A 27,152-nucleotide genomic window follows, 5' to 3' on the forward strand; every position below is an offset into this window, starting at 1 on the left:
AACCCTTTGCTGACCCCACTCCGTACTGCCTCGGGCATTAGTTACTAATCCCCTGTTTGTTCAAGAGCTAATAAGGGTGGTGAGAGACCTGTGAGCTGAGAACACCCTGCTACAGCTCCCAAGCTGTAACTCAGAAGCTTGCACAGCGCTCTGCCATCTCCTCTGGTACTGTGATCATCAAGAGAAACTTTCCCTCTTCTTAAAAGTCTAAGGCTTGGACCCTCACAGTCAGTGGAATGGGCAAAGCAGAAGCTCCTGAACAATTTAAAGACCTGGTGGGATATGCTCCCTGTGGGCTGCGTGGATGGCCACCGCTAGGCAGGTTGGGTCTGGTCCTGTGCAAAGCTGATGTTGTGGCAGGCTGGCATATGGCATTAAGGTGCTTTGTCCAAAACTCAGGCTCCACAAAGAGCATCACAGACTGGAAATGACTGAGTACACACCACCACCTGAATCAGGAAGGTGAGGCTGTAATCACTTAATTACATGCCACTGTGACAATGCAGAGTTCAATTCTTGTGTGCCAAGACAACTCCTATCTGCCTGCCACATCCTGCGCATTGCTCAGAATCTGTCTCCTACCTGGGATTTCTGCATCGCTGCAGCTTGGATTCCCCTCTGGCCTGTTCCCCTCCAGCTGGTTTTTGAGGTCGAAGCTGACCGAGAGCGTGTGGAGCTGGGGAAAGGCGCTCAGGATGCAGCGAACAAGCTCCATGCAGGGCATGTGGGAGAAGACGTCGCTCACGCGCACCACGCGGAGGTGGCAGTCCGGGTGTCGGGAGAGGGCCCGGAGCCCCGAGAGGATGCAGAAGATGTTCGCACCCAGGCCTGGAACAGCATTTGTACAGAGAGGAGTTAGATGTGCCTGTGCAGAGGCACCGCGCACACTCAGCTGGAGCTACACCAACAGCAGAGCTTTCAGCTTAGCTTGTCCAGCCAGGCAACTGGACTCTAAGGCTAAACTCACAAACTGCCAGAGAAGGTTCCTCCTGTGTATGCTCTATGCACATATTAAGTTACAGCACTGACTGCATATATAGACAGGAGATGGAGATCTGGTTCCTTCCTTCGCCCTCTCTGGATGGTCTTTCAGCTCAAGGCCACGTGCTGTTCTGGGACAGAAGGGCCCAGTTCTCTCTTGCTGGCTTTGTACAGCTGTTTGCTGGAATACAGCAGCATGCAGACTTCCAGTTCTCCTGGGACCTGGCACTGCAGATGAAATCCTTTACAACTGCCTAATGCACTAACCCAGGGCTATTCAGGTCTCAGGCTCTGGTCAGAGTAAAAAGGAATGTGTTTTGCCTGGAGTTGGTCACTGTTTATGTCCCACCTGGCTGCAAGACATCCCGTTTCTTGCTGCGCTGTCTCTCCCAGGCAGACAGGAAGGCAGGAGGATGCAAGGCCAAAACTTAACTTTGCCTCCTGCTGGTAAAAATTAATCCAGGAGTCTTTTACTAAGTCGTAAGTAAAGAGAAAAATCTATGTCGCAGGAATGGACCCAAATAACTTCTAGGCTATAGGACTGTGCAGTTAGCATTTGACTTTTAAGCAGTTGGCCCTGGTCTTTTACACAGAGCAACACTTGTAGATGCAAACCCAGTAAATGACAGGTTCCTGTCCCGACCAACGGACATGTAAAACCATTGCAGCTCTGCTCTCCCCAGTTCGGTACCTTCAGAGCTTCCTATCCTTCACTCACTGCACATTGCCATCTTCCATTATCGGTCTCCCATCCTGTCACCTATCTTGCCACGAAGGGTTTGCGCCCACATGAAAACCTGCTTAGCACAGATTCCTTTGAACACGGGAATCCACCAGCCTGGAAAAACTGGCAGGCTCAGGGCCTGTCTCACTTCCCCACCAGGAAGGTGGAGCTGGTATGTGACCAGACTTCGGTTCATCTTCTCTTTTGTTTCCTGGCCACCCCATCTGCCCTTGTGATCCTACTGGGCTTACACCGCATCTCTCCCTTCTCCACCCCTGACATGCTATGTTTTTGCAGTTCCATGTTTTCATCTCAGCACCATTTCCTTTGACAAATAAAGGTTCCTCTCTTATTCTTGGTTTTCCTCTTGCCCTCAAGCAAGTCCTCCCTCTCATTAAACTTCTCTACCAATGCCGTTCTCAGGATCAGGAACCAGTACTGCCCATTCCAGTAAAAGTAAGATCAGGGTAAACCTGAGCAGAAAGTCAGACCATTAGACCGCAGCTGGAAGGAAGCATCCTGTTCGCACCACTAACCGTTGTAAGACAGAACCAGGTTTTCTAAAGACACCCAGGAGCTTAGCAGTTTACTCAGAGTCCGACACGTGTCCCCAGTCAAAGGAATGGAGAACAATTCAAGCGTGGACACACTTCGGAAGCGGTGAGCAGCTTTCAGAGAAACGATCCCAGCAGATCCTCCTCTTTTCTTACAGCCAGCATTGCCAGAGCACGGAGATCCAGTGGAGGAACTAGTCCAATTACCAGTGTTTTCTCCCTCTGTGATGTTGTTTTTGTCAAGCAGTCCTGAATTGTCTTCTCTAGCAACAGTAAAAACAAAATCATACAGGTCATCCGGGTCAGCACACAGTCCTCTGCTGCGTCTGAGGCAGCGGCGTTTCTTCCCTACCGCAGATTTCAGCCGTCTGCGTGACTTTCGAAGGACCGGGCGACAGGACAGCTGTTCTGAGCAGCAAGGGGGAGAAGACCCTCCCTGAATGCTGGTATGGTCACAGGACACCTTGCTGCTTGCCTCCTCATATGCTTGGTTTTGCAGAGGAAAGCTCAGTCCGGAGAGGCCAGAGTTCTGGCCAGGGCCAGCCCCCGGTCCGTTCACCTCCACCTGCACATCAGCCTCCTTCGGAGCCCTGCAGGATCCCTTCAGGTTCTCCCCATCGCTCCACTCCCTCTCTGGTTGCTCTCGTGTTGACTCTTGGCTTTGGGTATTGCCCTCCTCTCTGCAAAGGCCACATGGGCTGCTGTGATACGCAAGAGCATTTCCCGACCGCCAAAACCCAGCACTCATGCTCAAAATGAGAACGAGAAGAACCGTGTCAGGAACAGGCCAGGAATACATGGACACCTGGCTGACCGAGCCGTGGTGAATCAGCCGGTGAAGAAGCAAAACCAGTGAATGCCTGATGGACTGGTCTGAGGAGAGGAGGTGCTGGAACTTCAGGATCCGCAGGGAGCTGGCGAGGTTCTCGAGCACTTTTTGGTTGTGCTCAGCAGTGAGCTCCACGGCGCCCTGCAGCATGTTGCACAGAGTAAGCTGCGTAACGTGTGGTGAACTGTGGAGCAGCGGTGAAAAATGATGGTCGTTGAGACGCCAGTCAGAGGAAACATCCAAGACACCATGAAGGACGTTTGAGAAGAATGTTTCAAGGAACTTCTTCCTCCAGCAGGTTATATTCTGCAATGAAATTACCTTAGAGTCAACCAGGATAAAATATCCTCAGCAGCGCCATGCGAACAAAAAGTCAGCCACAATCTCTCTCGTTCTGTTTAAATCAAATTATTGCTGACTGCTACACTGGTAAACGCAGTGTCCAACAACACTACTGCTAGCACAACTGAGACTGCCTTCCTAGCTTCCAGCATCCTTTTTTCTGTGTTAATTGTTCAAAAACTGAATTGCTCTTGTTGCTATCTTTTCATTCTTCTTCTGGCTTAATTTAAATATACTTAAGTGATTTGAAACCAAAACTTGGGAATTTTCTTCCCAAGTCTCTATTTATAGGCTACACATAAGCTGGTTGTTGATTATTCTTTTGCAATACTGAATTGATGGATCTTTAGCTTTCGTATGCAAAACAATTCTTTCAAACTCACTCTCTTCTGTCAGGGTTTTCCAGCACCTTCTAATACATCAGCACATTTTTGCAAGCGTAGGTGTAAGTGTGACAGAAGATACTGGTTTTTATCTTCTGTTTCCCTAAGAATTGCATCTGAAAAGACAGAGTTTATTTTTTCAGCACACTCACTGGTGTGAAATCAAGGTTGCATACACTACACGTCCCATTCTGAACTCTGTTTCCCCAAATGATTTTTATACCAGGGCCATGCCTCGGTCCCGAGCTCTACAAACACTTATACGTAAACGCCAGCAGTGACCGGGAGCAGTGGCACGCTCCAGAGTGAAACCCTTCAGCGGACAGCAGAATCGGGACATCAGCGCCGTGCCGTTTCTCTCACCAGCGGCGTTTCCTCACCTCCGAGTTGGGGGGCCTGGTTTTCATCACGTCATCCCACAGCTTGCGCCAGACGGGCTGCGTGGAGAGCCCTGAAACAAAAAAAAAACAGAAACAAGTGCTGTCACCCCTTCTTCCCAGTTAGCAGTCCTGCTGCAGAGCTCAGCCCTCATGGCACTCGTGTGAGGGGGAAGCAGAGGGGAAGGGGGTTCAGACAAGGACAAGGAAGGTTTTTTGTGTTCCTTAGGTAGAATGTGATGAGGTAAAGACTTGGTGGGATTTACAAGTTGGGGGGTACTCCTCCAGCTTGGGATCATGCCTCCTGATGGGGGTATCCCTGTCTGGTTGGGCAGTGTGAAGGTGTCCCTTCAGCTTGGGGTCTGTGAGGGGAGTCCCTACAGCTTTGGGGTCCTGTGAGAGGAGTCCCTACAGTCTGGGGTCAGTGTGCGTGTGGGGGGGGGTCCCTAGAGTTTGGGGTCCGTGAGGGGAGCCCCTAAAGTTTGGGGTCCTGTGAGGGGAATCTCTACAGTTTGGGGTCAGTGTGTGTGGGGGGATCCCTACACTTTGGGGTCCCGTGAAGGGGGTCCCTGCTATTTGGGGTCCCGTGAGGGGGGTCCCTGCCATTTGGGGTCCACCCCTCCGAGCCGGGGTGAGGAACCCTCTCCCCACCGGGTCAGTTCTGGGGGTGACCCCGGCCGCCCCCCGTCCCCGCGGGCCGCACCTGCTCTCCGCGCGGCGGCCTCGGCTCTCTCCAGACGGAAGACGGAGAGCAGCGGCAGGAGCCCCCTCAGGAGGTGCCCGGGCAGCGCTGCGGAGAGCGAGAAGGAGACGGCGGCAGCTGGAGGACCGGCCCCCGGCCCTCCGCCCCGCGCCTGTGCCGCCGCCTCCCCGCGCCTTACCCCAGACGTCGGGCTCCAGGGCCGCCATGCTGCGGCTGACGGCCGCGGCGCTCAGCGCCAGGAGGCTGCTCGGCCCCTCCGCCGCCATCGCCCCGCGCCGCGCCGCCATCTTGGGGCGGGGGCGGGCCGCGCCGCCGCCATTTTGGGAGGGGAGGCGGCGGGCGGCCATTTTGGGGAGGTCAAGGCGGGGCGGGGGAGCGGGGGAACGGCGGGCCCCGGCCTCACGCCGGGGCGGGCGGTGAGGGGAGCCCGGCGGTCAGACCGCTCCCGCACGGCCGGGCACGGCGGCTGCGAGGAACAGCGAGGGGAAAGGCGGGGGGCACGATGCGAGGGGCACGGCGGCTGCCATTTTGGGAGGGGAAGCGCTGAGGCGGGGCGGGGAGGGCGCAGGGCGCTGCGAGGACGTTTCCGCTGCCGGGGCGGGCGGCGGTGACCGTGGGGAGTCCTTCGGTGCCGGCATGGGGCTGCACGGCGCCGCCGGGCGAGGCGGGGAGCCTGAGGTGAGCGGGGACGGGGACGGGGACGGGGACGGGTCGGTGCCCGGCGTGTCGGTAACGGCTGTGCTGTGCTCTGTCCGCAGGAGGAGGAGGAGGAGGAGCTGGTGGTAAGCCGGGGCTGCGGGCCCCTCGCCCTGCCTCGCGGTCCGTGTCCCCGCCGAGCTGCGGGGCCGGGCTCCCCACGGGCAGAGCTGAGCTGTGGGGGGCCCGGTGCGGGGCTCCCCGTGCTCACCGCAGCCCTGTGCCCCCCCCCAGGACCCCCTGACCACCGTGCGGGAGCACTGCGAGCAGACAGAGAAGTGCGTCAAGGCGCGGGAGCGGCTGGAGCTGTGCGACGCCAGGGTGTCCTCCAGGTCCCAGACGGAGGAGCAGTGCACCGAGGAGCTCTTCGACTTCCTGCACGCCAGGGACCACTGCGTGAGTGCAGAGCATGCCGGCCTTTAGCCAGGCTCCTGAGCGTGAAAGTGTGATGCTTAGTAGCTCTTGAGTGACTCCAGAATCTCCAAAAAGCTGTGAATGTTGGTGCTTTTTCTTATTAAACGCTTCTCCTGTTTGCTACAGCAGTTCCAGCATAAGTTTTGTAGATTATTCAACAATAATGTCAAACAATGTTTCTGCCATGCGGGTGACACTTTGCTATCTCAGTGTTGTGTTTGCCTTTTCTAAGTTAACCCCTTTTCATCTGAGGTGAAGCTTTGTAAGAAATCTCGTTAAGTTCCTGGAATTACTTCTGGCAAGAGGGTTGTGGGGCCATGGGCATCGGTGGCCCAGAAAACCAAGAGACGGGTGGTAAAACCCTGCTGGCTTCCAGCCCTTTTGAACAGAAACTGTCAGTGACCGAGTGCTTTGTCTTCTCTTTCAGGTTGCTCACAAGCTCTTTACCAAGCTGAAGTGAACATGGGAGTGATTGTCCATCTGCTTCCATAATCTGACAGAGAGCTCTTGTCGGTTCTCGGATTCACAGTTCTGCTTCCTGCCTGCTTATTGTCAATGTGAAGTAAAAACGGAGCGGCTTTCTGGCAGTGACCAAGTGCCAGCATGTCACTGCATCTGTTCTCATGGAAGATGTGCAGCTGCACAAACCATGTTGATGTTCTGTAATTTTCCATATTAAACATTCAAAGTTCCTGTGGAAACGCTCTTGGTTTATTTCTTAGTCTCTTGTTCTCACTTGTACTGGTACTGGGTTAAGATGAAATGATTGGGGGTCAGAGCCCACCTGTGTGTACATGGGGGAGACTTTTCCTCACCTGTGGGAATGTCCTTGTGCAGCCTTGATGACTGGTGGCTGCTGTGATCCCGTAGGTAAGAATTTGTTGAAGCCATGAAGACATTTGTGAGCCCCACAAGATCAGTGTTATTCACTTGATAAGCTGTGACTAAACCAGTTTTTCCAAAAATGCTGCCTTCCAGAGGAAAAACATGAAAGGTTGACTTTTTTATAGGAAAGAAACATGATTTCTGTAAAATGCATGAACAGCTAAATAGAATTACTTTTTTAAAAACTGATTGAAGCCTTTTTTTTTTGACATTTTTTGTGATTTTTTTTTTTTTAAATAGTGCTATCTATTCCCAAACTTGGTACCTGATTCTCACCCCTAGAAAGCTGCGAGGTGAAGTTGTTTCTGTTTAATGTGCCTTTGGGGGAAAAATGGCAGCTGCCCCTCAGAGGTTGCCAGCAGAGGTTGGAGAAGCCTCTGCTGTGGTCAGCTCTGTGTCCTGTCCCAGAATGACCGATTTTGGGGCTGAGGACGGGCACAGGCTGGTGGTTCCCCCTACTCTTGAGTGCAGGAACAGGGAATGATGCATCAGTGGTGACCTGGGGACTTGGGCAGTGCTGCGCTGCGAGGTGGCATCATCGGTAAGCACCAGCCTGGGGCTGCGGGGCAGTGGGGTCGAGTTCATGAACTGTAGGATGTCCTGAGTTGGAAGGGACCTGCAAGGATCACCGAGCGCAACTCATCAGTTCAGGCTGTGCTTCTGTTTCCCTTTGGGGTAAGATATCAGTAAGGAGGAAACGGCAGCAAATGCTTCCTCAGCTCTTACAACATCACCTCTTAAATTCGGCTGCTCTTTAGCAGCGCGGCAGCCTATATATCCCCCTTTCTCTGACGGATCCCAAGCTCAGCCCCTAGCGCACCCAAACGGAGCTTGACCCAAACACCACCCCAACGCTAGCACACCTTTATTCCTTCATATTCTTCATTCTCCCGGTGGGCCACGATTTGGAAGCCGTGGACCTTGCTGCGGGCCCCCCCCCGGCCCCGTCCCGCTGCCGCCCCCGTGCGGCTCCGGCCGCCCCCCGCGGCCCCCGGCTCCGCCCGCCCGGTGCCGGGGCCGGGGCCGGGCCCGCCCCGGAAGGTGCCCGCTGTCTGTGTGTGGGGGGGGCTCGGGGCCATGGCGGCGGGGGTGCGGTCGCTGGTGCCGGTGCTGCTGCGGTGGGGTCCGGGGGCACCGGGGCTGGGTCCGGGGACGCCGGGGCTGGGCGCGGCGCCGCGGCGGCACCGCCACAAGGAGAAGTGGGTGAGGGCGCCGCCGCTCCCCGGGCATCGCCTGTGCCCCGCGCAGCTCAGCTTTTCCCCCCCTCAGCCCTTCGCACCCCCTTTTCTCCCCGCTGCACCCCCGTGTCTTCCCTCCTCCGCACCCTTCTGCTTGCTCGCTGCTTCCCTCGCTCCTCTTTCCCCCATCACCTCAATCTTACATCATTCCAAATCCCAATTCCGCCCCTCTCTGCCCCGCTTATGTTCCCTTTGCACCCCATCGCGGCTCTCCTTGCACCCTCTTGCACCCCTTACACCCAAACCACACCCCCGTGACGCTGCTCCCCCGTTCCCTGCAGCCCATGCGCTCCTTGCACGGCTGCGGAGCGGCCACCGAGTGAAATGCAGGGGCTGGGGGTCACTGGGGCGTTGGATATTTTGTCTGTTCACACATCCTATATTTTCTTCCCGAGGCTGCCACGGCGCCCCGCATCCCCGCCACGCGGCTGGCGCTGCACCACTTCGACACCAACTACAGCCTGCAGCTGCGGGAGCGGTGGCCGGCCGTGCGCGCCAGCCTGCTGTGCGAGCAGAAGTACGGCGCCCTCGTCAACAACTTCGCTTGCGCCGACCACGTTGCCCAGGAGCTGGAGCTGCACAACGCCACCGATTTCGTTTCCGAAGCCGCCAAAAAGGCGCAGAGTTTGCTGCGCGGCTCAGCAGTGGAAGCGGAGAAGGGGGAGAGCACGTCCCAGGAAGGGCCTGGTGGAGGCAGGACTGTGACACAGGCAGGGACATCACCGCTGCTGCCTGCCCCCGTCAGCTCCAACATCAAGTGCTACACCTTCCCCAGGGGCGACATCACGCGCTTTCGTCCTGCTTGGTGAGATGGTTTTCCTGTTTTCTTCACACCGATATCAACCAGATGTAGCACACGGGCACACGAGATAGAACTAGCTAAAGAAGCTGCGTTTTTGAAAAAAAAAAAACCAAAAAATTTTAGGTGGCTTTGAGATGTGCCACACTATCCCCAGCTAGGCCTTCAATAACATTTCATTGACCATTCCTAGGACAAACCAATGTTGCCATTGCCACCGTCAGGGTGTTAGCACCAGCTTCTTTTGTATGTGCCCATCTTAACCTCCAGTTTTGTTTCCTCACGTGCTTGCTTTTCTGTAATGGTGGTTTCCAGGCCAGACACTCTGGGGCTCCTCAGCTACTATCTCATGGATGCAGCATCCCTCCTGCCCGTTTTGGCCCTCAATGTGCAGCCGGATGACTTCGTCCTTGACCTCTGTGCAGCTCCGGGTGGCAAGACTCTGGCTCTGCTGCAGACTGGGGCTTGTGGTAAGCGAAGGGGCTGTTCCTCGTGCTGCCGAGTAAAACTGGGATGGGAAAGAGTGCTGCGGTACATGGCACCGCCTGTCTGCCTGTTAATCTTTTGTGGTTATAAGAGTTGGGAATCGTGTGTTTTTTTCCAGAGTGAATTTCTCAGCATGCTGTTTTCTCCTCTCACCCCAGGCTATTTGGCAGCCAACGATGTCTCCACGTCCCGCACAAAGAGATTGTACCAGATTCTCAATAGCTACGTCCCCAAGAATGTCAGGGAAACCGTGAGAGTCACGTCGTACGACGGAAGGGACTGGGCAGAGCTGGAAGGTGGGACTTTCCATAAGGTAAGTGATTGAAAACCGGTGAAGATAAGCCCAACTCTTTCACTTTCCTCCTGTTTCAGAGGAAGACAGCAGCTCATCCAACAGTATAATTGTTTAGTCTTGCACAGCCTGAAATGCTGAGACTAAGCCACGTACAGAGTAGTATTTCCTCTAGTTGTACCCTTTCTGCAGCATCTAGTGAGTATGGGCATCCTGAGTCGTACCTTTATCTGTATAATTGCCCATAAATATCCCATCCTAATTCTTCACTTGCAAGGGATTAGATATGAAACTTAGATGGTTGCTTCTTGTTTCTCAACCCGTAGCCATTCCCCTGTCAGGCAGGAGCGTGTTGGGCTATTCTGGCCCCTTAGTGGTTTGTTCTGCCTGGGGGAGGGGGTTTTGTTACACCAGGAGGTGTCCCCTCAGGAGTTTTGCTGTACTACCTGGAGCATGGCAGGGTTGGAGGTGTTGGGTGAGGTGCTGGGTGACCTCTGAGCTCGATCCTAGGCCAGAATTGATGCAGGATCTCTGCTGCTGCAGGTCCTCGTGGATGTGCCCTGCACGACGGACAGGCACTCTGTGATGGAGACAGACAACAACATCTTCCACAGAAGAAGAACCAAGGAGCGTCAGATGTTGCCAATGCTGCAGCTGCAGCTGCTGATGTGAGTGAGCTTGATACTGTTTTGTTGTTACCTGTGTTATGATAACAGCTCTTGCTACTGTCAGCACTGAAACCTCTTCTTTATGTGTGCCTGTACAAAGCTCTCCCCACCTCATATGTGCCGTGTGCTGGCTTCCTGATTTCAGTGCTGGTGTCCCGCACTGTCCTTTTCCACCTGTGATGGTGTGTTTGTTCTTCATCCCCTAGGGCTGGGATCCTTGCTACCAAGCCAGGAGGAGACGTGGTGTATTCTACATGCTCCCTCTCCCCGCTGCAGAACGAGTATGTGATCGAGAGAGCGATAGAAATTGCAGAAACCCAGTTCAACATCACGACCCACGCTGAGGACTTGAGCCATTTCCGCACGCTCTTCCAGGACACGTTTTCTTTCTCCTCAGATTGCCGGCTGGGGGAGCTCGTTCTTCCTCACCTCACAGCCAACTTTGGACCTATGTATTTCTGCAAATTACGCCGAGCATAGAAGGGGTGGCAGATTTTGGCTCTCGGGCAGCTCCAGGTTCCTCATGGTACATCTCTGGGCCATCTCAGTTGGAACTTGCTTCCACACTGCTGGATGTAATGAAATACCCTATATTTCCAGGGAAAGCAAAACTACTTGGTATTTATTTTTCTTGTTAAAATGTCTCTAAGGAAGTCTTTTTACTGCCGACAGAGAATAAATGAGAAAGACCTGCTGTGGAGTCTGCTGCCTATTTATCTGTTTGAGGAGTTTAATCTAGGAAAGAGAGAGGTCTCATCAGATGGAGCAGTTCATTTGTCTCAGAACAGGATAAATTGTCCTGTGCAGACGTTGTTTTCTCCCTTGCATCTGACTGTTTTTATCCTACGTGAGCAGGTTCAGAATAATAAACACCATCCGGGGATCTCAGGCTTTCTGCCCCAGATCTCACCATCTGCATAATCTGTCTCTGCTTGTCACCTCTCTGCTTTTAGAAACAGCAGCCTGAGGTTCTTAAAGAAGAGGTTCTTAAGAATGCTGCTTCGCTGGGCTTGGAAATACACCTGTGATGCTTGAGACCTGCTGGTGGAAACAGCTCAGTGCTGTGGAGAGGCAAGTGACTGTTGCCGTCTCCCACAGACAGAGAGAGGTGTGAGCACTGCCACGTGTGCTAGGTGCCGTTTAATGTCCAGTGGGGAGGTGTATGATTTTGAGGAGTAACTGTGCACTTATATGATCTCATCATCTCATCCATCAGTGGAGGGTTACTCAAGTTTATAATAACATTTGCTTAATATCTGTATTTTATGTTTTTTTTCAAGTAAAATGGTGATGGAGAGGGTAGGTAGACACGGCTGTATTCCCAGCAGGGCTGTTAGCCTCAGCAGCCCATGCTTACATCCAGTGCCAGCAAGAAAATACTACTGAGGGTAACTCCCACCCATGTCCATTGTTTCAGGAAGGTGCACTTCATAGATTTTTGATCATTTGAACCCAACATTAGACATTCTAGCCCTCTGCATCACATCTTTGACCAACGCGGGTGTTAGTGTGGCTGCAGAGTGTGCTGGTGGGGAACACAGAACAGTCGCTAATGCAGCAAAAGGAACTGGTTGTTTTCAGCCATATCACTTTACTGGGACAAACAGGGGAGATAGAAGAATGAGCAGCAGAAGAGGTGGGGAACATATGACAGGATAAGTTGTGAAGCTGCAGTGTCCATCTGGAGTCTTCAGATATTCTCATTTTTCTTCCAAGGAAGAATGTGATGCAGGCAAGACAGGGTTTCCTTTCAACAAAGGAGTTTGGTGTTGTGAAGGGTTTGTATGATGAAGTGCTGGAGGATTTGTGCTGATGTTTTGGTCTCTGCATTAGCTGCTGAGCTGTTTAGAGGTGAATCCAGCAGTGTCAGCCAAGACAGAGGACAGTGAGGCAGATTTACAGTCCTTTTAATGGCTACTGAGGAAACTGCTGTGTCCTTTACAGGATCTGTGCTTGTCAGCAGGAAGAAGGGCAGGAAATGCGTTTTCTTTCCTCCTTCCCTCCTTGCTGGAATCTATGCAATTCAGATTGCGAAAGGGGAAACTGATGCAGAGCTGTCCTGTTTGTGTCTTGGCTGCCTCTGGCCCTGCAGAGGTGGGACTGCAGAGGCTACGCTGCTCCCTTCCCACGGCTGAGGGTCTCCACCTCCTTCATGAAGCGCAGGCACAGCTCCTCCTGCCACGGCAAGGCCACGCACTGCACGGCCACGGGCAGCCCCACGGCTCCTGCCACAGCCTGCAGAGGGGACACAGTGAGGGGTTACGTGGTGGAGCTCGGACCTCCAGCAGCTTTGGGGAGCTTTGTTTAGGCACGTGGCCAGTCCCTCCCAACTCAAGGGCTTTCCGTGTCACATACCTGTTTCAGTGTCCTGTCCCAGGAGTCATCGCAGCATCCTCGGTAAAGCTTCAGTTCTTCCTCATCAGCTTCTGTCACCACGCTGACGGGCACGACCCCAGCGGGGAAGTTCAAGACGTTGTACAGCATTGTGGAGGAGACGGCAGCTGAGAGAAGCAAAACAGACAACACAGGCAGCTACAGACTCAATTTCAGACGTGTTCCTTGAAGCCCTGAGAACCAGCTACTTTTGTGAGGCAAAACTGCCTAGGGATGGTCATCCTTGAGTCCCAGTCCTACTGCAAGAAACAACTGCCACCAGATCCACCTTATCCAGAGGTCTGCCAAGCTTTACGGTAGTTATTTTTCCTTCCTAATGCCCATAAAATGCTTCGGTGGTGAAGCTCCACAGTAGTGGACATTTCTGTCCAGTCACAACCATGGTTGTCCTCTCCCCTCCCAGGAAGGTCTCAGGCTCACTTACGGAGGAGTTTCCCTGGGAATCCCACGGTGAAGGCAGGCCCGAGGACAGGGCACAGCACGACGTCTAGGTGGAGTTCCCTCCACTGGGTGATGAATTCCGAGCGGTACGCCTTTGGGAGGAAAGGGGAGATGACACCGAGGCCATGTCCATGCCTGGAACACCTTGGCTTCTCTGGGGCATGCACCAGGCTGTGGTAAGGCTGAGGAGGCAGCTGTGCACCAGAGCAGAGGCAAGGGCTGGTTGCAGCGTGTCTGCCTGATGGAGGAACCCTTGCTGGGTCGCAGTGCTATCAGGACAGATCGGTGTCACCGCTGGCCCAGCCCTAAAGGAACCTCCTTGGACTCATCTCCTGCAGCCTGTAGTGCAGATATCCCCAAAGGGAGACCCACACTGTGTGCGAGTGTCTGCCTCCACAGCACATAGCCAAATTATGGGCGGGAGCTGGCAAGGTTCCTCGTTTGCCAGACTTGCTCTCAGGACAGCCTTTGTTGCTCTGGGACTGTTGAGTGTGGGTATTTGGGCATGAGCATTGTAACCCACAAAGTCCTGGCTGAACTGACCAAAAAGCCCAACTAGCCTATTCTTACCTCTTTTTTGTGTCTTTCCCCTTGTCTTTTCCCCAGCACCCCACTGCACAACACCTTTCCTAAACACTGACCCCCCTCCTATCTGCCAGACTGACACCATAATGCCTCAACTCATAGCATGATGCCCGAGAGAAAAGCACTCAAAACATACCTCTATTTGATGCTGTTGATTCCACAACTCATTCACTGACCTGCAAGCGGAAATCATAGTAACATTTTTAAGCTTTAAGAAGAGGGGAAACTGCTTCAATAATCCTCCACGTTGATAAGCCTCAGTGATTTTAGCAATCACTTAAAACAATACATCTTCCTCAATTTCTCTGAAGTTTCCTTAGGCATTTAGCCAAGCTATTAAGCAACAAATGTCTGGAAATGGAAGAGAGGTTTCCCTTGTGAGCCTGGATTGAGTGCTTATCTCTGCCACAAGCTTGCTGTACGACCTTGTCCAAGTCCCTTTACCCTTTCAGAGTAACACAAGGGGCAGTGTAACACTAGGGAAGTGGGGAGATGTGTTCCTAAGACTGAAGCATTGTCCAGGACAGAGAAACCTGCAGAAAGCCTGTTGTGAACCCAGTGCCCCCCACTCCATCGTGGACACTTAGAGGAGAAAGCACAGTTCATTTCCATAGGCATCCCTTGGGACGGTGCTGTCTTACCTCATTCCACACAAGGCATTCAGATAGTCAGCCAGGCGGGGAAACTGGAAAGGCAAATGATTCCCGTTAGGGGCATGATGTGAGGGTGCAGTAACTTGTGCCATCCCAGGAAACTCTGCTCATGCCCTGACTCAGTCTATGGGGCTGCTGTGCTAAGGGTGAATGACATTGCTTAAGAATGCTCCACATGGTTCTCATTTTGCTTGGCTTCCAACTTCACGTTGTTGGTTCTCCTTTTTTTTTCTTTTTTTTTTTTTTCTTTTCCTTACAGCTCACTATTTCCTACTCACAGAGGAATGCACTGACCTGAACCAAGACATTTATTTCTGATAAATCAGATTTTTTTATTTTTTTTTTTGCTTGGTGTCTCATAGAAACAAGATTTCTGCTTTGGTTGCCTCCCACTCACTGCTACATTTTTGATCCTGTTAGCTAAGAACAACCCAACTGGAGAGAAAGGCAGTGAAAACCGGAGGATGCAGGACGAGAGGATGTTTATTGTATATTGTATGAATGGGGCTGCAGTGCAGATCAGCTCTTATTAATCACCAGGAAACCCCTGTGAAGGTGTGCTCTTTGGAAGGCCTTCAAAGCAGGGATAGAGCTTCAAACTTGAGTTCCCCTGCTGTAGCAATCCCAACGTATGAATCTGTAGGAAACTGGGCACCGCTAGATGTAGCATTTAAAGAACCACTTGCTGTTGGCTCTGCATTATTCTTTACAGCTCTTGGCCGGTCCTTTTCTCATTTCCCTTTGCACTGGGTAAACCCCAGCAGGGCTCTAGAAAAGACCTTCCAAAGTGACAGCATGTGCTTTGGCCTAAAATCCCAGTGTTTGCAGTTAGAGGTGGCTCCCAGTACCGTCATGCTTCTAAGCATCTCAGGGCCTTGTTTACACCACTCTGCTTTGAGCCTGAGGCCAGGAACTCACCAGAGGTTTAAGAATCAGAGCCAGCAGCTTCTTCGCCAGCCTTGGGATCTTGTAGCAAGTCACCTGTGGTTTTAAGCTTGGATCTACAATATTTCCTGTGCTGAGAGATGACAAGAGGAGGGGATCATGCCAGAGAAGCTGTTTGCCCTTTCTCAGAAACCCGAGTGTCTCCTGTTTGGGGTGTGAGAGGAGCTAGTTTTGCCTGTGTGTTGTGCTCAGGGGCATGGGGATAGGGGTGTTTTAGAGCACTCCTGCCAGAGGGCTCCTACTTACAACTCATCCAGCCAAGCACGGCCTCCATCAGCAAAAAATGTCTTCAAAAACAGTTCAGTCATGACATAGTGGATCCGAAGTGGAGAAAAGGGCACCAGCTGCACCAAAACACAAAATCACGCGGCAGCCTGAGGATGTGAATAATTTCCAAGGCCTGACTGGGGATATACTTCACAGGCAGAACAGGAGCCTCCCTGGGCTCCACACACTGGTGGAGGGGCCCATTTCAGCCCTTTAGCCATCTCCCCATAAGATTATTCCTCCCTGGCAGCTTTTTGGCTCAGGTCTGAGACCTCTCCATTCCTCCTCCCTCTTGTTCCAGGCAATCACTGAGCCAGAAACTGCACCAGTTTTCCGTGTGTCCCAGCTGAATCAATGCCTCCTTAGACATGGCCTCACTTTGCTATGAAGTACTAACATGTTTCTACAAGCATGCCTACATGGAGCGAAAGGTGTTTCCCATCCTGTGTCCCGTGGCCCTTTCCCCTCAGTACCGTGGTAATTTAAAATGGCGCCTCTGTTAATTTATCCCACAGCAGGGCCGAGGGGCTCTGTGTAGCTTCTGAAGGTTGACTACAGCAGGAAGGGGCAAAGCTGGGGACACCCCGTGGGGACGAGTGTGGGGTGGTGGTGCTCACCTTGTGCCCCGCTGCCTGCAGAGCCTCCCTGGTCTCACGCACCGCCCTGCGCATGCAAGGAGGCAGCGGGAAGTAGCCATCGGTGTCGTAGTACCCGACCCGCAGAGGAGCAGAGCTTGAGTACACCTGGAGCAAAGGAGACACCAGTCTGCCGTTGCCTTCCTCCCTACCCTTTGCCGGGGTCTCTCAGTCTGGTAAACCACACTCCAGTTGAGAGAACGGAAATAATAACTACTTATTTTTGTTAACCATTTTTTGTCCCCCTGATAATTATGAATCATGCCCTCAAAGAGGTCTAGGAAGTTACTAGAAACCAGTGCTACAAAGATAACTGGATCCTTAAGGCATGTAGGACCGTTAAGGACCAGGCTCACCTCCTCGTTGAAGGGGATGGGGGGCACGGTGGGGTCCAGCCGGAACATCTCCTCACAGAGCAGTGCCTTCATGCAGAGGGCCAGGCTGTCCACATCTCTCGCCATCGGCCCCAGCGCAGAGGGAACTGGCATGGGACGAGAGCAAATGTCCATAGTAAGCAAAGGAGTGTGTCAGGCACTGGTCTGTCCCTCCACATGGCCACAGTGACTGCAAGGAACCATCAGGCAATGAGGTGGGGTGTTCTAGGTGGCTTCCACACAGGTCTTGGCTGCCTCAGGCCTTCCTGTTGCCTAGAGGATGACTTAAGACTTTAGAGATGACATAACTTCTCTGAGGTGACCCCCAGGAGCCATGGCACTCTGCACTTGGGCTTGTTGAACCCCGGCCAGAGTCTCATCCTGCCCTACAAAGCCGACAGGCATATTCCATTCTTCCTGCTCTTCACAGCATATAGAAAAAAAAACAAATTGAAATTCACATACCTGACAGGATCCCATTGACTGGGCCATTCACTCCAGACAGGCTGTGGAAAAAGAAAAAAAAAGTATATTGTAATTCCAGTAACAGGGAGATATTCTCAATACATCTGAACAGGGCATTGCAGTCTTCCATTCAGGACCTCAACCAGAAATAAATTATTAAAAGTATTTGATCTGAGCTGAGTAAAACAGAAAATTTTGGTCAAACAAAACAACAAAAAAATAAATCTAAACCACAACAACTCTTAGTTGTAGTTTAACCAAAAATGTCCCATTTCGGAGTTATTGAACCACCTTAGTCCCTCTTTCTTTTAAACTCCAGGTCAGTTTTACAGTGAAAGCACTGCTATTTCCAGGCAGAACCTAGCAATATTGCCTCTTGGGAAAGGTTTTGACCAAAGCAAGCCAGCATTTATGAAACTGTCCTCTTTTTCCCCCAAATACTCGCTGTGTACATCATCCTTCAGCTGAGTTTGGCAATTAGCATCCGTCCCTCCAAAACTGCAGTTTGAGGGCAACTTGACTGTTTGGTCCAAATAAATTTCTCTCTGTCTCTAATTTATAAGTTAGGTTTTTCCTTTATTTGCTTTCAGAGATGTAGGGACTGACACTCAGGCAGGTCTGAATTCCCGTTTCCTCACCAAGGAACACGCTGTCCTGTGTGACCAGACGGCAGACCCATCAGTTTGCTGAGCCCTCCCTGAACACGGTGGGTAGGTGCACAAGGTGGGTGTGAGCTCAGAGGGGCACTGTGTGCCTTGGGAAGGAGCAGCGTGGGTTTGCAGGCTCCTTGCAGAGTGGGAAGGGCAGATCACAGCACCTACCTGAGCCTTTTGGCTGTGGGTTTGAGCCCGCACAGCCCACAGAAGCTGGACGGCAGGCGGATGCTGCCACCAACGTCTGAGCCGATGCCCAGGATGGAGCCTCCCCCTGCGATCAGAGCTCCCTCCCCTCCTGAGGAGCCTCCGGGGGTCTTCTGGTGGTTGAGAGGGTTCAGGGTCTGGCCAAAGATGGTATTGCTGCAGTCGTAGCTGAGGAGAAAACCAGCAAACAGGCTGTCAGGAAGAGTCCAGCACCTTGACTTTGTTGTCTCTCTCTTGCACTGGGCTTATGCAGCATACCCAACTCCTCCTTCCACCCCATATACCCTTTGGGACAAGGCTCATTCCCATGAGACCCCACCTCCCATGCACAAGTACAGTTAGTTTTTGTTGTGTCGTGGTGTTTTTTTTCCCCTTAATCTTATAGAAAAGCCATTTTCAGTTCAACTGAGATAGTTGGCAGCTAATGGAAGAGGGACTCATCTGGGAAACATCTTAGAAGACAGGAAGGAGCCTGTCCGTGACCTACAGGATGGGTTTTAGTTTCAGGAGCACAGCCAGAGGGGAGATTTCTAATTATGTATGTTACTTGAAGAGGGATTGCGGCACGTTGGTCTTAGCGAATGGGATGGCCCCCTGTCTCTTCAAAACCTTGACCAGGACGCTGTCCTCCTGCTCTGGAGTGCCCAGGTATTGCACAAGCCCACAGGTTGACAGTTGGCCCTGCAGAGAGGAGAAGGGACAGTGGACAGGGTCAGCACAGTTCCCCTGCAGTTTTGGAAGGAAGATCTGGTGACCCCTTTGGGGAGTACTAATCTATTCCTTTGCAAAAAGGGCCAAGCACTCCTTCTCCTTCCATCCTTAGCAGAGGGCTGCTATGCACTTACAGGGTTAAGGCTTCTTTGGAACCTGGCCTTGCTCTTTTTCCTGCTATTTCTCTCCCCTGACCTAGATGCAACTTTATAGGCAGTCTTTGTTCACCCACTAGCTCAGGATCAAACCCAGTGTCCTGCTGTCCAAGTGAAGCCACCAGCGAATGTTTAGGGAGAGAGCATAAGGTCCAGGCTAACACAGCGTGGTCCTTTTTAGTTCTGGTGCCTGGGTCTTGTTTTGCTAAAGGGCTCAGTGGACAAGCTACAGTGCTGCAGGGATTCAAGGTTAATGGTTCCTGCTGCCAGTGAGTTTTTGGAAGCTGAGCCCTGTTCTTATCAATCACACAGCAAATGCTGAAGCGTAAGTCCAACTTATGGCTCAAAATGCCATGTAGCCCAGCTCGTGCTCACCCATGTATCAGAGGAGAAATCATTTGTTTTTTCACAGATGGAGGCACTGCAACAGACATGCAACTGGGGCTCTTTGCTCAGGATTTATCTTCTGGCAGGAGAACTGCTTGTGAGATCAATGCCGAGCCTGCTCCCACCAGCATGAGTGGAGTCACTGAAATCAGCTCTTTCAATGACTCTGTCTGGCCTAACTCAGTTCAAAGAAAGCACCCACCAGATCCACACACCTCACATGAGGGGGTCAGCAACTCCCAACTGCCAGGGCTGCAGCTGCAATGAGATGTGGGGCTACAGCCCCAGGCCCAGCCAGGCTTCCTGTGGTATAAGGAAGGGGGGGACTGGGCCCATTCCCCACCCTCTGTTTCACCCCACATCACCACCCAGCCTAGCCCATGATGGGATGCTTCAGGGGGACAAAAGGAAGCACCTCGTGGCCGATGTGGTCCTTGATGCTGACAGGGATGCCGTAGAGAAGCCCTTTCTCCTTCTGCCCTTGTATTTCCTGGAGCTGCTCCTCACACTCTGGGATAAAATGTCGCACGCAGTTTGTCTGCTGGGTCACTTCCAGGGCCTTTGCCATACACATAGAGGAAGAGGTGTTAGTTAAGAACATCTTAATGATATAGCTGCATTCAGTAGCTATTTGGATCTTTGAAGCAAGTGGCCCCTCCCAGAGCATCCTAGCTCAGACCATCTCAGAGGGCTATCTCGTTATGGGTATGACCCAGGAGACAGAGGTATCCCTGTCCTTTCATATTTCTCCTCTGATATCTGCTGGATTAAAGACTTGCCATAATCAGCAGCTCCACCAAGTCTTCTCCATCACCAGCCCATGCTCCACAGCAAGGAGAACATAAGCAATCTGTCCTTCATGCTGCAAACAGGCACTCACCTTCTCTATGTAGGTGTAGAGGACAGTCCTGGGGGACAAGGACCCTTCCTGTAGTCTCCCAGCGAGTTCCAGCAGGGGTAGGGACAGGATGGCATCTGTCTGGACACTGGGGACCTGCAAGAGGATGACGGCAAGGATGGCGGGACATCATCTCCAGGTACCCATGGCACGGGCCTGTGCCAGGGTTCAGAGGAGACAAGTCCCTTGTATTTTGCTAACATTAACAGCAAAGCTTTCCAGAAAGGCAGATCATGCGTGAGGGGGATCAGACTCTGAACTGATGAATGCTTCACATGAATTTGAGCTGTTTTGTAAGCCCCATGGATGTCACAATCATGATGCGAACCCAGGAATCCACCTGTCTCTGAAAGTGTAGAAGACCTTCATGCATCCATTGCAGTGAGGGACAATCACAATCACATCTGAGCCTCCCTTCCCACACTGTGGGACTTATCCATTGACTGAGAGTTAATCTCAGCTGAGGAAAGCAATCTGGCCAGAAGAATATCCAGAGTTGGAAGGGACCCACAAGGATCATTGAGTCCAACTTCTGGCTTAAAGGTACCAAAGTCCTTACACACAAGCCTCAGGCTGGCCCTTCAACCCTTGGTATAGGTACAGGCACTGTGCTGACAGCCCTGGCATCAACCTAGGGTGGTAAAAAACATCTAATAGCTCAGGCCAAGCAAATTGAAGAAGTCAATAAAGACTTACAGGTGGGTAAACTGCTTAGGTGAAGGCAACTGGCAGTTCTCAGTGACACCATTTTTTTTCTAATGTATATATATAAATATATATTTCAAAATATTTAAGAAAAAAGGTTGTAAAGATATATATCACTTGTAGTTGCTTTGATTTATCTCCAAGTGCATTACCTGTGTAGACATGATCTTGTTGAACCAGCACAAATGCAGAAGCAAACAGAGCAGGGAGAAAAGGGGGGTTAGAAATGAGTGCTGCAAAACTGCAGGAATTGGGGGCCACATCCATGCTGGTTGGGTGCCTGCCTCATTTATCCCCATGTTGTGTCCTGGTTGCTCACAGGAAGCATTAAGTGCCCCGTGCTTCATGAGTGTTAAGTTAGGCCAAGTATCTCCTGGGCAGATTGGTGGGCCGGGAGGCCTCACTTGCTGGGAATCCTGGTGAAACTTCCTCCTTTGAAGACTCTCCAAGAGCTATCTAGAAGGCAGGTTTTAGAGCCAAAGACAGAGGGGTGTGGACGGATGTATAAACTTAAGAGTCAGGAAGAGAAAAAGCTTTTTTCTTCTACCCATGGAGGTGAGAGATATTTCTAGATCCCTAAAGATCTAGAAGATTTGGATGGATTAAGGTCCAGTGCTTCATCACCTTTGTTGTCTAAAACCTCGTCCAGTGTGTAACTCATGTCTCCCTGGCTGTAGGCTCCCACCACATCTCATACAGCTTGAGAAAAGCAGCGCTCTCCCTTCCTCCCAAGGCAGCCTTACCCCTTGTTGAAGGCTGCTGGAACATCTCCCCTGGGTTCTCTGTGACAAAAGCTAGCAGCAGGAGCTGAAGAACAACGTCAGAAGACACATCAGTGGGACTCAGCCTACCCACAAGGATGGGTTACCTGCTCCCTGAACTGCCGGACAGCCTTTGCCATTTTCTTCACACCTTCCTCCCGGGTCCTCTGAGCCTCTTCCATTTTCTGCTGGATCTGCCTTTCACCCAGCCACTTCCAGACTACCACGGCCACCGCTGAGCCACAGAGAAGGCTGAGGGCAGCAGAAGAAGCCACTTCTGGCTCTGGCAGGAGCTGTCTCAGCTGCTGCTGGATCATTTTGCTGGACCCTCTGATCTCTGAGGATGGAGGGAGAAAGAGAAGCAAGGCAGAGAGCTCCCCTGCCTCCCCAGATCTGCTTCTTCCAGCACCAGTGTCTCAGCTCAGCGAGTAGTTTATAAATCCAAAGCTGACCCCTGCAAGAGATGCCTTCATGGGGGCATGCAGTGGGGAATGATTGACGGAGAAGTTCAAAAGGTTAAGTTTGCACAGCCAGTGAACCCTGGGCTGTATTGGGTTTATACGGGCTGTCCGGACTGTGGGAAGTTCTCTGCTAGGGAGGAAGGGCTGGGGGATCGGCTGGTCAAAAGAAGCAAGGAAATAGCTTCACTCCTATTTCCTGCATAGCCTAGGAGGACAATGGAAGAAGGGGAAAAAACAGCTTGAACTCTCAAGATTTCCCTGCACAGGAATGAAGACGGTATGACGAGAGGATGCATGGCTGTGGGGTACCCACTCATCCACCCCCCATGCTGCTACTGTGGCAGACACAGGCTGCTTCAGGAGACCTGTGATAGGGCTCAGCTCTGCCACAGTGTCTGCACGAACCAGGAGAGGTGGGTTCGCCCCACAACAGAGCATGCGGTTACTGCTTTAGAAGTGGAAAATCCCACAGCGTTGCAGTCCAGAAGCAAACTATTCCCATCAGATATTAAGATGGCCGCTGCTGAGGTCCTTCCAGCACAGACACCTCTCACTACAAGCACACAAGTACCATGCCCTGTTTCATCTTGAAATTGGTGTTAGTAGGGAGTGTTCTTCTCCTTGTTTTTAACCGGGAAAATTTATGAGGGACTGTGGACAAAATTGACATTGGCATCCTCTAAGAAATAGTCTGGAGTTGATGGCAACTAGCAAGCTGGTAACAAATTAAGCTGGCCACCTTCTGTTTTTCCTTTTAGTGGCATCCTTGCTCAGAGGATGCCTCCTCAGCGAAGGCACTGCTCATTTTCTGAGAGCAGCAGCACAGGGACATGTCTGCAGTCCCCCCAGCTCCCGCTGCACGGTGCTTGGTAGGGCAGGTGCCTCAGGAAGGTGCGTGTGAGCAGGGTCAGCACGCAGCAGTACCCAAACCCTCTCCCAGCCTCTTGGGATCCATGCAAAAGGCTTCCTGAGTCAGAGGTGAGCTCTTTGTGTATGTGACAGCAACACGACCCCTGTGATGGGCTGAGCGGATGTGGGAGTTTTTTTCCCCATATTGGCAGGCATCAGGGCACGGACTTCCCACATCCGCTTGCGCGCTGGGTCCCGTGCTCTGATCCTGCCCTTTAGACATTCTGCAAATGTTTAACAGAGACAAAGCCAGCTGTGTCCGAACCAGCTCGGGATTTCAGAAGGTGGTTTTATTAGCAAGCGCAGCTGCGCTTCCAGGTGGCCGGATGCTGCTGAGGAAGCCCCTTTCCTTATCGGTGGACTGGTGTTTTTACCTCTGTCATGAGCCGGAGGCATAGCTCCTCTGGTCACGGCAAGGCCATGCACTGCCTGGCCACGGGCAGCCCCACGGCTCTGCCACAGCCTGCAATGAGGACACAGGCAGTGAAGAGCAACTGGAGGGGGGAGAGGGCTGAATCCACCCAGAGGGATGGGATGGCTTCAAAATCCAAGCCTGGTTTGCACCTTCCGAGTAGACCTTCGGGCTGCAGAGGCACTCCAAAAGCCGTATGAAATTAGAGTCCCGTTGTGGTTTAACCTGGCAGGCAGCTACGATCACTTCCAAGAGTCCTGGGTGACCGGGGTTTCCTATCTGAACCCCTGGGTGATCAATGTGACCCACTTACTCCACGCAGCATCAGCTGCATGATGTGCAGAGGGGACCTTCCCTTTGAACATCCAGCCCAGCATCAGGGTGCCAGGAGCAGCTCTGCTTCAGTACCAACCACTTCTGAAGCAGCTCGAACCCCTTCATCTGCTGCCAGTCTCCACGTGTAGCGGGCCTCAGATCCTCTGTTTCCCCTACTCCAAAACCCTAGGGGCTGAGCTTGAGTCTCCCCTGGTGCTTTCTGCCAGAGGCTCCAGGTGGGGCCATTCTCCCCAGCTGCGGCGTAAAGAACAGTTTTTATCTTGTCCTGCTTGGCCTGGGCCAAGGGCTGCTGCACGAACTATTTCCTGTTTAATTTATTCAAAGGCTTCTCGATAGAGAGGGCTTACAAACAGACTGTAATTTGGAATGTGCATTCTTCAAAAACCCATAACACGTAAGAAACTTTGTGTTTCCTTTTTGTTAGCTGGTGGAGACATAGCTGTAATTTTGTTGATCACATCCATTGGGATTTGATGACGTCCATCGTGCCATTTTATTCCTAAAAACTGGATCTCTTGTGCAGGTCCTTTGACTTTATTTTGTTTTATGGCAAAACCAGAATTCAGAAGGATTCGGACTATTTTCTTCCCTTTCTCAAAAACTTCCTCAGCTCATGGATGGGAATCAGGGAGCCGGTTGGTGCGGTACTGCTGCTGGCACACCATTGTGGGAGCGATCGGCACCTGCTGTTCTTCAGCCTCAGCAACCCCACAGTAGAAAATGGCAAGGAATCTGAGTTTGACTACTTGCCAGTCACTTTATCTTATAAATACATCAGCTGGAGAAAAGCCTATTTGAGCTTTCCAGAGATTGTGGGGGGCCATAACCTTTGATATCTGCAGTGGAGTAGCTTTTTCCCCGGCTCGGCTATGGTTTAAGATTAACTAATGTTACATCAGTCCTCTGTTGGCAATGGGCAGCAGGCATAACGGGTGAGTACGAGCAGGCCCTCCCTGACCATATCTCAGACCCTGCAGGCTGGACAGCAGCCCATCTGGGGTTTAGCAGAACTGTACATTGTGGAAGGTACCCGAATGGCAGGGTTGGTGGAAAACGCCCCCCCCAGTTTTATTGTTCTGCATGATGCTATATGGTACAGCACATACCTCTGCCCAGTCTGGGCCAGCTGTCCCGGCTGGGTCCCCGATGGGTTTTAGCACATTGGTGTGTGTTTAGCATAGTTCTCATCCTAAATGCAAAACACAGCACCATACCAGCTACTAGGAAGAAAAATAACCCTAGCCCAGCCCAAACCAGGACAAGTCCCTAACAAGGAAGGGAGCAGCTACTTGAAGGCAAATGGGCTGGGCTGGGGTGAGGGAGGCTTTGTGTGGTCCTATGACTAGGCAAAGGGGAGCAAAGGGTGCTTGGGAGAAAAGTCTGCTGAGAGAGACCACTGTCCTCATGGGGAAACTGAGGCAGGTAATGTCCCACGGAATGTCGCAAGTCAAACCTCAGGTCCCTAGCAGAGGAGCCAGCCTGCCTGACTCACAGTGCTGTGTTCATTCCTCCACATTGCACTGATGACCATCAACCAAGGCCAAGTGCAATGTTTCTGCGATATTTTTATGACCTGACTTAATCTAGGTCCAAGGTCACAACATCAAAGTAGTTGTGGCTGTGCTCAGATGGGACACAGGTAGTCCCACAGTCTTGTGCCTCATTTATTGCTAAGCACTTTCCTTACGTTCTAACTCAGAATCACAGATTCTCATTGCACCTCAGTTAGGCTCTCAAAATTGGATGAAGAAAATAACACACCCAAATCCCAGGACTCACCTCAGCACTACTGAGATACCACCATGATGCCGAACTGGGGAACATCCTAGATCCTGGCTTTCCAATGACATCTACCTTTCTCAGTTTTGAACACTCTTCTAATTCAGATATTGTCCCAGCTGCATCAGCTTAAAGGAGGCAAAGTTGATCCAGTCCCATCACACAGTGTCCAGAGACATTTATAATTTTTTTCTGCATCACTGACCCGCTGCCTCAAGCTCTGTGTTGGTGACATAGAAGAGAGAGGTTTTCAAATAATCATCTAACTGATTTCCCTTGCTGTCCTTTTCACAGTTTCCTCTTTTTGCTGCTAGACTGGTATGTAGAGATAAAAACGCTTACCTGACTCCACTTGGGGCTTTCAGATTTTTGGCAATGCAGGGAAACTAAGAGGAAGTACAGTTAGATGGATCATGGAATGGAGGCAAAACAGAAAGGAAAGAATCCCCATCTCTTCAGTACTCATCTGACCCCTAGGGCAGATGGCACCACTATTACTTCTGGTATTTCTGTGGGCCCAGATGGAGTTTGGCTGATTCGCACCAATGAAATACTTTGCCAAGTGTGGTAATGCGTGTGGGTATGGTATTCCTGGGTGTGACTTCAGAAGAGCACTGATACCCATATGAATGAGAGTTGCTATTCTGCTCCAGATCTGCACTCCCCTCAAATCCAGATTAATTTCCTATGTAGATAAATCCATCTTGGAGATTAAGATGGGATCCAGACTAATTTCCTGGTTTAACCAAACTCATCAGAGGAGTTAAAATGAAAGCCAAGACCTTTACATAAGAAAAGGCAGCTGATCTGGGATTTCACTGTGACATCTGCATCTCCTTCACTTTGGACCATCACAGAGGCAGGCAGTTGGACCAACCCAGTCAGTCCACTCCTGTCCCCAGCAAAGCTCAGCTTGCAGAGGCAAAACTGCACTGGCTTACTCTTGTCACACTCCACACAACACCTTCAGTTCTCAGGTAGGCTGGTTTCCGTTAGAATCTTTCTACAAGTAAATTGTCTTCCCTCAAAATTGATAGATATATATATATATATATATATTTAAGTCAGGTCAGCTTTGACTCCATTTTGGTGAAAATGACAAAAAATGAACCTCGAGAATTATATCCCATATTCTATTTTTTTTTTTTTTGGATCCAAACACTGTGATGTGGTTTTGCAAACAATTTACAAAATGAAGTGTGTTAACTATGTTGTTCGGAAACATCTTTAAAGGTACTTCAGAAGTTGCTGAAGTCACAGGAAAATGGGCTGGTCCCCTCTGCAGAAGTTGTTCCGACTGACTCAGAGGGCTGAATAAGTATTTTCTGGGCACTCTCCAGTTTCTGACTCATTTCAGCCTGAAATATTTATTGGAATCATAAGACCTTCATAAAAACGGACAATTTAATTCCAGGCAAAACCCACCAACAATCACAGAACGAAACAGTCGATCAGAAACTTCCCATTACTTAATCTGCACCTTTCCAACAACCAAGAAGATCATCTGAGAGGTGTTTCTATCGCCCCTTTGTTATGTTACTCAGCCAGGACCCCGCTGGCTCTCCCTAAATAAGCTGCAATAAGATGGGGAGAGAAATGTCCCATACCAACCCTCACACCTCCGATAGCAGGGCCTGCGTGCCTTCTC

General features: G+C 51.5%; 4 protein-coding genes across 5 annotated transcripts in view; 2 read left to right on the plus strand and 2 right to left on the minus strand.

Moving 5' to 3' along the window:
- LRRC41 (leucine rich repeat containing 41) overlaps positions 1-5,421 on the minus strand; it is a 9,863-nt gene extending 4,442 nt beyond the window's left edge. For both annotated transcript variants that reach the window (XM_083845597.1, XM_083845596.1), the window contains exons 1-5: positions 5,072-5,421; positions 4,894-4,980; positions 4,194-4,264; positions 2,242-3,394; positions 583-828 (exon numbers count right to left, since the gene is read on the minus strand). In XM_083845597.1, coding sequence (XP_083701723.1) covers positions 583-828; positions 2,242-3,394; positions 4,194-4,264; positions 4,894-4,980; positions 5,072-5,240 — 1,726 coding nt within the window. In that variant the 5' untranslated portion in view covers positions 5,241-5,421. The remainder of the gene's footprint in view (positions 1-582; positions 829-2,241; positions 3,395-4,193; positions 4,265-4,893; positions 4,981-5,071) is intronic.
- Positions 5,422-5,434: 13 nt separating this feature from the next.
- Positions 5,435-6,704, plus strand: UQCRH (ubiquinol-cytochrome c reductase hinge protein). The gene is made up of 4 exons (XM_083845598.1): positions 5,435-5,571; positions 5,652-5,675; positions 5,824-5,985; positions 6,431-6,704. Exons 1-4 carry the CDS (start codon positions 5,530-5,532, stop codon positions 6,461-6,463), a joined length of 261 nt encoding a protein of 86 aa, XP_083701724.1. The 5' UTR covers positions 5,435-5,529; the 3' UTR covers positions 6,464-6,704.
- A 1,234-nt stretch (positions 6,705-7,938) lies between these two features.
- NSUN4 (NOP2/Sun RNA methyltransferase 4) lies at positions 7,939-11,065 on the plus strand. Its single transcript, XM_083845600.1, has 6 exons — positions 7,939-8,091; positions 8,522-8,931; positions 9,241-9,395; positions 9,570-9,724; positions 10,247-10,371; positions 10,578-11,065. Exons 1-6 carry the CDS (start codon positions 7,966-7,968, stop codon positions 10,849-10,851), a joined length of 1,245 nt encoding a protein of 414 aa, XP_083701726.1. The 5' UTR covers positions 7,939-7,965; the 3' UTR covers positions 10,852-11,065.
- Positions 11,066-11,942: 877 nt separating this feature from the next.
- Positions 11,943-22,027, minus strand: LOC310903041 (vitamin D3 hydroxylase-associated protein-like). Its single transcript, XM_083845599.1, has 15 exons — positions 21,715-22,027; positions 20,124-20,237; positions 19,659-19,802; positions 18,538-18,671; positions 17,952-18,158; positions 17,131-17,171; positions 16,648-16,772; positions 16,274-16,399; positions 15,636-15,733; positions 15,363-15,462; positions 14,433-14,476; positions 13,928-13,967; positions 13,190-13,298; positions 12,727-12,872; positions 11,943-12,606 (listed from the first exon to the last, which is right to left on the minus strand). The coding sequence occupies exons 1-15, from the start codon at positions 21,922-21,924 to the stop codon at positions 12,481-12,483; spliced, it is 1,764 nt and encodes a 587-aa protein (XP_083701725.1). The 5' UTR covers positions 21,925-22,027; the 3' UTR covers positions 11,943-12,480.
- Positions 22,028-27,152: the final 5,125 nt, after the last annotated feature.

This window comes from Anser anser (genome assembly GCF_964211835.1).
Source record: "Anser anser genome assembly, chromosome: 8".
Classification (NCBI taxonomy): domain Eukaryota; kingdom Metazoa; phylum Chordata; class Aves; order Anseriformes; family Anatidae; genus Anser; species Anser anser.

Bases quoted from the DNA above. Each gene is read 5' to 3' on its own strand.
- UQCRH (XM_083845598.1), top strand. From the start codon at position 5,530: ATGGGGCTGCACGGCGCCGCCGGGCGAGGCGGGGAGCCTGAG. The intron at 5,572-5,651 runs GTGAGCGGGGAC...CTCTGTCCGCAG, and splicing joins GGCGAGGCGGGGAGCCTGAG to GAGGAGGAGGAGGAGGAGCT. The intron at 5,676-5,823 runs GTAAGCCGGGGC...GCCCCCCCCCAG, and splicing joins AGGAGGAGGAGGAGCTGGTG to GACCCCCTGACCACCGTGCG.
- NSUN4 (XM_083845600.1), top strand. From the start codon at position 7,966: ATGGCGGCGGGGGTGCGGTCGCTGGTGCCGGTGCTGCTGCGGTGGGGT. The intron at 8,932-9,240 runs GTGAGATGGTTT...GGTGGTTTCCAG, and splicing joins ACGCGCTTTCGTCCTGCTTG to GCCAGACACTCTGGGGCTCC. The intron at 9,725-10,246 runs GTAAGTGATTGA...CTGCTGCTGCAG, and splicing joins AAGGTGGGACTTTCCATAAG to GTCCTCGTGGATGTGCCCTG.
- LOC310903041 (XM_083845599.1), bottom strand. From the start codon at position 21,924: ATGATCCAGCAGCAGCTGAGACAGCTCCTGCCAGAGCCAGAAGTGGCT. The intron at 20,238-21,714 runs GTAACCCATCCT...ATCCTCTTGCAG, and splicing joins TCCGGCAGTTCAGGGAGCAG to GTCCCCAGTGTCCAGACAGA. The intron at 19,803-20,123 runs GTGAGTGCCTGT...TGTATGGCAAAG, and splicing joins TCTACACCTACATAGAGAAG to GCCCTGGAAGTGACCCAGCA.